At 42.3% G+C, this 11291-nt stretch overlaps 1 protein-coding gene across 2 annotated transcripts; it reads right to left on the reverse strand.

Moving 5' to 3' along the window:
* Nucleotides 1-292: 292 nt before the first annotated feature.
* On the reverse strand, nucleotides 293-8415 carry LOC112555256 (leukocyte elastase inhibitor-like). Of its 2 annotated transcripts, none has more exons than XM_025223571.1 (5): nucleotides 8281-8415; nucleotides 4876-5145; nucleotides 3694-3998; nucleotides 2239-2532; nucleotides 293-1466 (listed from the first exon to the last, which is right to left on the reverse strand). In XM_025223571.1, exons 1-5 carry the CDS (start codon nucleotides 8336-8338, stop codon nucleotides 1128-1130), a joined length of 1266 nt encoding a protein of 421 aa, XP_025079356.1. In that variant the 5' UTR covers nucleotides 8339-8415; the 3' UTR covers nucleotides 293-1127. The 2 variants fall into 2 exon arrangements, with proteins under 2 accessions (XP_025079356.1, XP_025079357.1); XM_025223572.1 differs by having other exon boundaries at nucleotides 4876-5136; nucleotides 8281-8404.
* Between the last annotated feature and the right edge of the window lie 2876 nt (nucleotides 8416-11291).

The following is an 11291-nucleotide window of genomic DNA, read 5'->3' on the forward strand; positions in this document are numbered from 1 at the left end:
ATTGGGATTTGAACCGTGCATCGTTACAGACACGATAGACAGTAATATAAGAGTAGTATTTCAGGGACAGTACTTTGTGAAGAGATATGCCTTGTAGTCCGAGTGGTGATGTGGAAGAGAGTTCCACTGCTTAGCAGCTCAGGGGGAGGACGTCCGTTGTCCGTATGTGAGTGTGTTTGTGGGAGGGAGGACAGAATGAGGGAGTTTGGAGATATATATATATATTGTTTTAGACATAAACAACCACAGGAGAGCTTACTCTCTCACAAACAATAAGTACACACACACACCATTCTGTTCAAATATTTAAACACTTTATTCTGTAAACTTTCAATGATTTACAAAATTGAGATATTCACAGGAAAAAAAATTGTAAGTTTAAGTTTTCAGATGAATGACATTCATCTTTTTTTCTGAAACTTTCAGAAAAACATTCATGCCAGTTTTGTGTTGAATTTAAAGATTGGCCATCATCATTTTCCTCAGTTATATTTGTCAAGTGACACTCAAAAATGCCCGAAACTATTAACAAATTTGGTTGTGCATGTATTCTATTAAAACAAAAGTAATGACATACAATAGACTAAAATGTGTAAATACAAAATGTATAGTACAGCCCAAACAGGGTTTGAATGACATGTACTCATGCACAGCACATATTTAAATGTACAACAAAGTGAACGATAATATGCATTTTTCACGGCGCAAATCAATTATTTCACCAGAAATTTAACTTTTATAAAATAACCCTGAGCTATTTTGCTTTGGATTTGGAGATTCACAATTTCTTTACACTTTGAATTTAATCTGACCTCAGTCAGGCCCTCGAGGTCCAAGCTAAGACATGCTAACCCTGTTTATCTAACCCTAGCCTAGATACTTTAGGTCTTAGCTAATGCATGCTAACCCTGTTTATCTAACCCAAGTTTATGTCCCAGCTAATGCATGCTAACCGTGTAGAATCCTCCTCCTTTCATGCTTCTCTCTTTGTCACTGCTGTCATGTTACTTGGGAAGGTTTGTTAGCACGTGTACATAATGCATTTGTACACAGTCACACGCATGTACAAAACACACACACACACAGTTCCTGTCCCACTTGTCGTCAGATGGGATTGAAGTGTTGCTTCACGTAAGCTGCCGAGGGTCAGTGACTCGTCCGACAAAGAGATTAATGCCAAGCAACTTGTCTCTCAAGACAAACATGAACGGGTGGTTGACTCGGAAGTACTCCACGTACTGGCGCGTGGGAATCCGCAAGGCTGTGGCCGCAGCAGCAACGGTTCCGTTCTCGTTGACCTCAATGAGCGCGAGGTGGGTCATGTCCCTCACGTGGGCCGTGTGGTCTTTGCCCACAAGACGCGAGAAGCTGGCTTCGCCCGACAGAAACATGCGCTTGAACCCCAGACTCTTTAGGACCCCTTGGATGTCAACGTCATTCTTCAGTCGAAACTTGGGCAGGTACACCTGCAAATAATATTCTTCATTGTTTACATGAAAATTCCCACTCTACAGCATCATAGCCATCACAATCACTGCAATCACCTTTTCTTTTCTCCTTCTTCAGCTGTTCAAGACGTTCGTTTTTCTGTTCTTTTCTCCTTTTTTTTTTGCTGGCTCTCTAGCAGGTTGTTAAAGATGCTTTTTGGTCCTGTTATAAGCTGTTAAAGACCTTTTTTGTGCTTCTGTTATAGCCATCTTCTAATTATTCGCTTATGGGCTGTTAAAGATAGCTTTGCAAAAAGGCTTTTAAAGACGTTTATGCAACTCATTCATCGTCATTCTCTCCATCATTAATCTTATCGTTCCGTCAGGGTATGTGCGGAACCAAGCACGCCTTTTAGAATACTAGAAGCTCTATAAGTCTATGTGTACTAGTTATTATTATCAAATAATTAAATGGCCTATTTATTTCATCGTTGTTGTTAGTTTAACTTTTCTGGGACAAATATTTTGTAGGCCCAATTTATCCGTTTTAAATGTGGTCATGGACGTTCACCTGCACACCAGTTACAACGGTGTCATGGACATGATCACGTACCCGTCAATCACAGGGAGAGGGGGGTCATGTACACGTCTGCTTGTTGTTTGAGTTTGTAGCAGGTTATGGCACTGGGTAGTCATTGGGACAAAGTGCGGGCGCGCTCAGCAGGTAGGATACAGTCAGCAGGTAGGATACAATCAGCAGGTAGGATACAATCAGCAGGTAGATATTCAGTCAGCAGATAAGGATACCTACTTTGGATAAAGTGGGGACATGGTCAGCAGACAGGACACGCTCCAGTACGAAGTGCTTGAGGCGCTGCTCCAGCACGGGAAGGCCGCCATCTTGGTGAGGAAGGAGGAGGAAGAGGGCGTAGCGCCTCGCCACCCCGTACGGCAGCTCCAGCAAGCTCATGGCCAGTTCCGGGTACTCGCCGCGAGGATAGACCTCTCTCGACACCATGGTGGGTACCCGTACTTCCTCTTGCCCGTCTACCTTAAAGGCAGCTGGGTAAGTCAGACGGGGGTTGAAAGTGTGAGACCACGTGCCCTTTGTCAACAACAACAACAAAAACAACAACAATCATTTGCTTAGTGATAGAGGCTATTCTGATTGAGGGAATGTTTGACAACATTACATTTTTCTAAAACAAACAGATCAACATTATACAAAGAAACAAATTCCAAACTAATCAACACAACTTGACATCGAGAAGACGCACACAAAAGGAAAGAACAGGTACCTAGATGTAGCTGACCACAGTTCTTTTTTTTCTTTTTTTTTTTAACTCTTCTGCTTCTAAAATTACAAATGTTGTTTTTACCTTCGTACAGTATGCGCATCATTTTAATGAGAGTGTACTGTTTAATTATTGCCTGTGTGTGAGATGGACAGAATACACTACACATTACACATTGACACGTGGTGATGCAGTGACTAACGTCTGTAACGACTGAGAGACTCGGATGTCGTCGGTTCGTATTTTGGCCCTGACATAACCCCGTCCCCTCTCCCTTTTACTGATCGTCCCCTGTTTACAGGCCTGACCGTCGGTGGTTTTCTACGGATAATCTGTTTCCTACACCGCGTGTGTGTGTGTGTGTTTGAGATGTTCATGAAGACGCATTTGAAGCCTGTATATATGTAAAGTGTTTTGTGTCTCATGCTGGAGAAAGGAATATATATATGTTTCGTGGTTACGGTGGTGGAACTATTTCTTATATTTTCAATTGTGTTAATGTTTCAGTCAGATGTTTTTTCGGACAGTGTACATGGACTCTTAAGCAGCACCTGCATAGCTAAAGAGCTACCTACAGGCAGCACGTGCACATGGCCACCAACAGGTAGCACCTGCACAATACTGAGACTACTGACAGGTAGCGCCTGAAGAGTATCAGGACCACCTACAGGCAGCACCTGCGCAGTATCGGGCTACTTACAGGCAAGCACGTGAAGAATACTAGACAAATACCCAGGTTGGATTTGTTTCCGGTCACACTTCTGTCGTCATGATAGAGGATTCATTATTCGTTTGACATATAAAATGTACACTGACTTACCATTGTTGTATCACTTAACAGTCAAAACCTCTGACTGAACTGAAGAAAACTACATGCCGTCAAAAGAAGCAAATCACTAAACTAGTCCGGCAGGATATCCAACACTTACCTGGGAATGTAGCAATCTTACCTTTAAATCTAGAAATCTTACCTGGAAAGCTACAAAACTGAACAGCCACAGCTCAGCCTGGTGGTTGTCGGAATTCAAATTGTGGGCAAGGAGCTCTCTAACTCTCTCGTTGGTCATTTCGTCAGCAGAAGTGCTGACTGTGCTGGGTGGTGAGTCTACAAGACTCCTGTTGTCGCTGTCGTTGTGAGAGGCGTTAATGGGGTTGACGTGCGTGTTCAGAGAGAGTTGTAACATCTTCACAAGGCGATCAGAAAGGACGAGTGATCCTCCTCCCCCAACCAGCGCCATGTTGACTGACTCGAATGACGACTCGCAGGACGAGTTTCCTGAAATATTGACATCAACATGTAACTGGTCTACTGGCCTGTTACGTTACCGTCAAGTAGGTGTAATCCATGTTACATCACCGGGAAGTAGGTCTACATGCATGTGACATCACCATAAAAAGGTCTATGTGTATGCTACATCATATATAGTAGGTCCACTCGCATGCTGAGAAAACGGGTAGCTGATGATTAGCGCACGGTTGTTCTAATCCGAAGATGAACTGGTTCGATACCCGTGTGGCGAAGCAAAACCCTCCTCCACCCAGTCGATCCATCTATCACGAATTAGTCTCTAGTCTAAGGGTTGCCCCCTTGGGCCTGGCTCCTAGTGCAGGGGTAGAGACCCAACCTCTCTCTCTCTGAATGAGTGGCCTGCCTCTTTCGTCCTCACTATATGTTTCTGTCTCACGTGTCATTTCACCTTTATTCCTTAATTCCTTCAATCTGTTATTTTTCCACTAGCCGCTGGTTTTTTCCTATCCTATCTTTCTGCCCTTTGGTCCTTCCCTTTTTTCATATTTCCCACAAATCTTTCTTTTATGATTTCTGTCCTCACAGCAGCCTTCTTTAGGCCCCCCTGCGTTTTGTCGTGCAGGGGGACCTGTGTTGGAGGAGAATGGGATCCTGGAGGCTGAGGTCACTGATGGGCTTCGGCCCATCATCCCAACATCCCACTTTGGCCCAAACTTCTCCTAGACAAGAGGCTGGTGCTGTCTCACACCAATCAATCGGCTGGTGGTGCGAAGTCCAGCTCTGCTAGAAGGCTGCGGCCTGGGTCAGTCTGATTCACACTCTTGTGGGTCAGAGTATATTTCTCCTCTGTTGTTGTTTGTTTAGTTCTCGTTACCATAAACAAAGTAAAAAAAAGAAAAGGTACCTGAGAACATGTTGATGTTTTCGAATCCCTCCAGAATCTCTTTCCTTCTCAGAAGTGGAATGTACATGTGTTCTCCAATTTCATTGGCTGTCCGCCCGTCAGCGGCAAGCAACGTCACAGACAGCAGCGTCATGACGCTCCATGGCGAGATAACCAAGTTGCCTTTCTTGCTCGACAAACCTCGGTACAGACCCGTCGTCAGGCGGTGGTGTGCGCGCAACAACATTTCCTGCGCGAAGTTGTCCGAAGTTTCCGTCGCCCCTAAACATACTGTCAATGACAATGACGATGATCAACTTTATTTGTCCCAGTGGGCCACTTACACATGGGAAGGTGCTCTAGTCACAGGAAAGTTACAAATAAAAGTAGAACAAGTTCGCTGCAAGGTGCGGCGTTTAGATGTACACTAGCACGTGAAAGGAAGGCAAATTATATATATATACTAACAAACAACAAACAAACAAACTTAAACAACTCTTGGTTAAGTGGAAATTACATCTGTGAATATCTATCTCTAGATTTATATATGTCGGTCTGACCGTCTGTCGAGAAAGGCAATTATAATGACAAAAGACAACCAAAACCCAGATAATTTGAATATTTAGCCCTGGGATGCTTCATGAACGAGACACATGGTATGCCTATAAGTTCTGCGTGTTGTTTTCTACATCCCCCACACACACATACACGAGAATACACGTTTCTAACTCACTGCTATACAGTAATTTCGTGTTGAAACGACTGGTACATTTTTTTCATAAAGTTTCTTCGCTTTGTATACATCCACTGCAAGATTATCTCTGCTTCTTAACCATGGCAACTGCGATGACTATCAGTTCGATCTCCGGACAGAGTGAAGGACTGTAGACACTCAACGACGATGTGAGTGCCTCCTGTAGGAGGTCTTGAGTGGTCGCCTTGAGAACATGCTAACATTTGACTAAAAATATAAAAGTTTCCCCCGCGATTCTGCTACATTAATCTACATTTTGGAATACTGCATGACCATCATTCTGGTTTGCAGCCTGCGTTACATGATTGGTTTGTGGTCATCAACATAGTCCTCGTTACACACGTTCGTCACTTTTGATGGTGATGGCAGATGTTCTGGAGACCCTGGGTGTTTTTCTGTTTCTGCTTTCTTTTTATTCGTGAAGCTCTACGTTATAAACAATACAGTGCTTCCAGGTTACAGTCGAACTTCTGTAAGTCGAAATTCTCTAACTTTAATTTTAAACATGAATTGGTTGGTTTCCCATTAAAGCAATGCACATTCAACTCTCGTAGTTCGAATCGTTCCAGCCAAAAACTTCCCAACTCAAACAATTTTCAGCAGGTCAACATGTTGGAACCATTTGAAAATATGTCAAAAGTATAAAATAATGTACTTCTCCCCTATCGACGCTGCGCTGCCATATCATCCTGTCTGTACAGTAACACCTGTGAACCGCCATCACTTGCGACCCTGAAGGAGCCAAGAACCCTAATGAATGACAGTCGCGGGATAATGTACAAATAAACATTTTTGACTCACTGCCATCGACTCCTTTCTTTTAAAAGAAATGAAGAGAAATTGTCTTCAGACATCCATAACAGACTTGTTTGTTGGAAACAATAATGCGTGAGCGCATGTAGGAATAAAGATAAGCCCACAGTCGAAAGTTACTTAATTCGAACCCTCCGTAAATCGATTTTTTTTTCATCGGTCCCTGAAACCCCGACTTATAGAAGTTCCACTGTATTTGTTGATACATATATTCAAAGAGGAGTGACTAAGGCAAATCAGATGTTTTGCATTAGTCGGCGGACTTTCAGGTATTTGGATAGACATTTGACAAATTATGCAAAGCACTTGTGCGTGCACATTTGGAATCTGCCAAGGATATCTGCATTCCGATCTTGAAGATGCAATCTGTATTAGTGGCGAGAGTACAAACACGAGCTAGTAAACTACTTGTAGGATGTACAGATGACCTACTCTGATAGACTTCCGTACTGAAGACTTCACTCTATCAATCTACTCAATCGGAAAAAGGCGGGGGGGGGGGGGATCACATTTAAATGCTGAAGATTTTTCACTTCTGCGATGATGTCGACAAGCGTGTTTAATTACTACAAAACTAACATTACAAGCAATTCAGAAGGATAATTAGTTAGTAACTATTGTTCCACTAAGTTGGCACGGATTCAGGACCTCCGTAGACAATAGTCCTACATTTGTCGCACACTTTTGCAGTTTTGATGGCGAAATAAATATATTGTCATCAGCTGACAACTCACATCCAGACAATTTTGTCATGTGGATCACAAGTTCGTGACATGGATCGCTTCCCTGGGCGGAGCCACGTTGGATGACGTGACACGTACCCGTACACTTCCTGCCTGCACGTGGCGGATCTCTATAACTTCTCATCTCGACATGATGGCATGGACAGGCATCGTGTAAACTGTAAAGACTGCCTCGTGTATCTTTGCAGTACACATAAAGGCTGACCACGTGATATTGCAGGAATCCACCAATTCTTCTTGTTTTATGTCGAACCTTGCAGCACATTAACATATTTTATCTGTTTTAGAAGGACGGTTAGATGTAAAAGAAAAGCGTAACTTTTGTTTACTCTATAGTCTATACCATTAAAACAAAGAAGTGGCAATAAAAGAATATCTCTCTCGTGTGGTGAACTAACGGTATATAACTGTAACAACCCTCTGCATCATCCGTTCCGGATGAGAGAGTATCCCACAAAGACGAAAGACTGTGTATAGCTGAAATGAGCTGACAGCTTTCAAGTGTTTGATATCTCACTGTATCCGCTCAGTTCGATGTGGACACTGCAGTTCTGATTCCTTGTTTTTTGTTCTTCGAAGAATAATACGTGTTGTATTGTGCATTAGCTGCGAGAAATATTGCTTCTCTTCCTTTTTAGACAATCTGTGCCTGTTTAGTTCCACGTCTTTCATCGATGTGATTCCTTGTGTTTGTCCGAGAGCCTAAATGCTGGGCAGTAATATCACAGGGTAAACGCCTCGTTTAAGTTTCCTAGCTAGTCCCTAACTTTTGCAACCATTTTGTTCAGATCAAAAGCCATTCTCAAAAATAGAGAAAGTTCTAAAACGCGAAAGAAAGAGGGAAACTGTTTGTCCAACAGGTTTGCCGATGCTGTCTACAAAACACTGCGACGTATGCAAGACGCCAGCTGCAAGAAATAAGACCATTTCAAGAACTGTTTCAAGAAAAGCATCTGCCAAATACCCTATGGATGGCCTTGCCAGGTTTTTAGGTATGCTGATAGTTCAAAAGTTGACCGTTTTGTCTGCCCGTTAAAGCTCACAACACGTATCCCGAAATGCACCTACAACAAAGTCTATCTACCTGGTTTTTATAATGGAGCTCAGTAAACTTACCTGGAAACGCGTTTGTGACGAGGGTGAGCACAATCACAATGATGAATGAGCGGCTCATGGTCAACTCTGGGACTGTCCAGTCGCACGTCCAGTACTGGCTGTGACGTAGACATGAATGAGTTCGAGTGAAACGCTCACCAGCTTTCCAAAGAAAGAAAAGTACGGTGTTCCAAGCAGACCAAAAAGTATATTAGAATGTATAAGTAACTGCTATATAGATTATCGTTTGCTTCATTTAAAAAAATGATCAGCAGAAATAATTATTGTTTCTTAGCATTTTTTATCTTTTCCTTATACATATAAACCTGGTTTGATCATAGATGGGTTTTTTCTGCTTACAATACAGTTCGGCCAGAATTAAGTCTTAAGGAAGGCTAGGTCAGACGTCGTATTCATGGATATCAGCAATTTTCTCATGAGTAAAACTCTAAGTTGGGTAGAGAAATAGCTGGCAAACTAAGTCCTGATTAATGAGCCAGTGAGTAGGTGCTAATGACAGCTGGAATATCAGCTTCGCTAACAAATTTAAGCCAAACAAGTCCTTGGTCCAACCCATCCTGTTGTACAGGTGCGAAACGTGGACTCTGTTGACCAACACGGAGAGAAAAGTCCAGACATTTGAGATGAACTGCCTGCGAAGACTGCTTCATGTCTCTTACTTTGAATAGAGGCAATAAGCTTCCCCCTCCGCCAACTTCCCTCAACACGACCTACCTGTCAGGAATAGGAAGGTAAAGCAGTGAGAGGGAGATAAGACGGGCAGCTTTCCACCCCTACCCCCACCTCACAAGAAACTGCCCTCGAGCAAAGCGTGGTCTGTAAAACCTTAGCCCTCCCACTTTCACAACGTCATAAATAAATGTTTACCTATTTGGTTTGTTTGTTTGAACTTTCACTCACTAACGGTTTCTGCAGTCTGGGAATCGTTTGGCCGTGTCATGGACAGTGTGTTGCTCTCGAGACATGTTCTCCACTGCAACTGTGACTGTTTGGGCTCCGGACATCCAGTCATCAACCTTCTGTCGTTGATGTCCTAACCTTCGTGTTCTTGGGCTACGTTCTGTGTGTCAAGATGTCGACTGACCTTCTGGCGAGAAATGCGTTTTGTACCATCCTGCAACATGCTCCTCAGACTTTTCTTGACTGCTTGTTTACTGCGTGTTTACTAACAGAATTGTGCTCTTGTCTCGCTTGTGCTGCCCCTTGAAGATCTTTCAAAACAAAACATTCAACTACGTGTTCAGAGTACTCTTTTCTCCTCCTGCCACGACTGCGGGTTCTTTCTCCCTTTTTTTGGTTTTTGTTGGTGTGTCTGTATATATGTTTTTGTTGATATGTTTGGTATGTGTGTTTTGTTTATTTTGAGTCTATATTTATGTATTTCAGTTTTACTTTTTCCAGTGTTACGGATTGATCTTACTGTAAAAATGGGGAAATGCACTATATTTCTCCTTAATAGTTTTGTTTCCATCATCATCAGCAGTAGCAGCAGCATCATCAGCGCCATCATTATCATCTTAATGAAGACTACGAGATCAATGCAAAAATGTATTTATGGTGTCTGCCGCTAACCATTTAAACAGTTTTGACGAATAAGTGTTATCATAAACAAAAGTGCAGGAAATACAAAGGGAAGTGATTCAGTGTTGACGGAGACGACAAAATGGATTGTTAGCACAGAGACATGAACTAGAAAGTTATCCTCAGCCTGATAACCACTAGTCTACTCTGTGTTGCGTGTTACATCAAATAAGATATTCGTATATACCGGCTTTAGTCAACACAAACTTCCATCTCATGTTTGTCATCTTTCAATGTTTAAAAAGGACAGAGGAATAAATAAGGCAGGAAGAGGTCGGCATCATGTTCCATGTGTGTACAGTACACACCCCATTGTGTTGCATGTGTATACAGTACACACTCCATTGTGTTCATTGTATACAGTACACACAGAACCGTGTTCCATGTGTATGCAGTATACATTCCACCGTGTTTCATGCCTATCGCACTGCTAGGGAAAGACTTTTCTACAGACTTTTCTGTGGAGCCACTTTTGAGGATTATCTTATTAAAATAAAGTAAAAAATCACTAAATAAGAAGGATGCTCTGGAGCTAATATAATAATAAGGAGCTACCGATCGTAACTGTGTCTCGAGCGCGAACATGCTGGTCGGTCACGTGTGGTTCACGTAGCTGTTCGTTATCCGAAATTTTGTTCGCTATCCGAGACAAACTTTTAACGAAATTTTTGTTCGTTATCCCAAATATTCGCTATCCGAGGCGTTTGCTAACCGAGGTTCCACTGTACTAGCATTTACAGAATGTACATACTACACCATTCAGAATAAAAATGCATTAAAGACGGCAGTGTATGTACTGGTGTAAGAACTCCGCCATGTACAATCAAAATGTTGTCAGCATATAAGTGCAATAAGAAACTGAGAACTATACAGCTCACTTAAGAGAGCGAGAAACGGTAGAATAAAAAGGGAAAAAGTAGAGCGTTATTATGGGAAGTTTTTAAAAAGTGGAAGAAAAGAGCAGTTTCTAAAATAAAAATTTCATTTCTGGTTTGGCAAAGTGACCTGTGTGCGTGCGAATATGTTTGAGCACCAGAAAAGTACCAGACAGAATAGATAATCCATTGTTTTCTTTATTACATGATTTATTTGTTAGCTTGTTATCTAAAAATCTGGTTTCATAATGCACTCCCATTTCGTTCAAGTATAAACTGCAGATCAGTCACTGACCTGGAGAGGTCAGGTCAACAGACATTCCACTAGTCGCGAGCACTCCCTAGTGTACTCCGGAATCCCACTCTTGTCTGACAGAAGTGATACAAGTCGTCATTTCCGACATCACTGTCCCCGTCTGATTGAGAATTTTCTGCTAACCATCAGCTCACTCACTGTATGAATTTAATTCTGTAAGCTAGAACTGAATGATCATCTATTCTAAGCCGCCATTGAAGTAAGCAGCAACATCGCACTGAATGAACACCATTATGTTA

This window comes from Pomacea canaliculata, linkage group LG14, assembly GCF_003073045.1.
Source record: "Pomacea canaliculata isolate SZHN2017 linkage group LG14, ASM307304v1, whole genome shotgun sequence".
NCBI classification, from domain to species: Eukaryota; Metazoa; Mollusca; class Gastropoda; order Architaenioglossa; family Ampullariidae; genus Pomacea; species Pomacea canaliculata.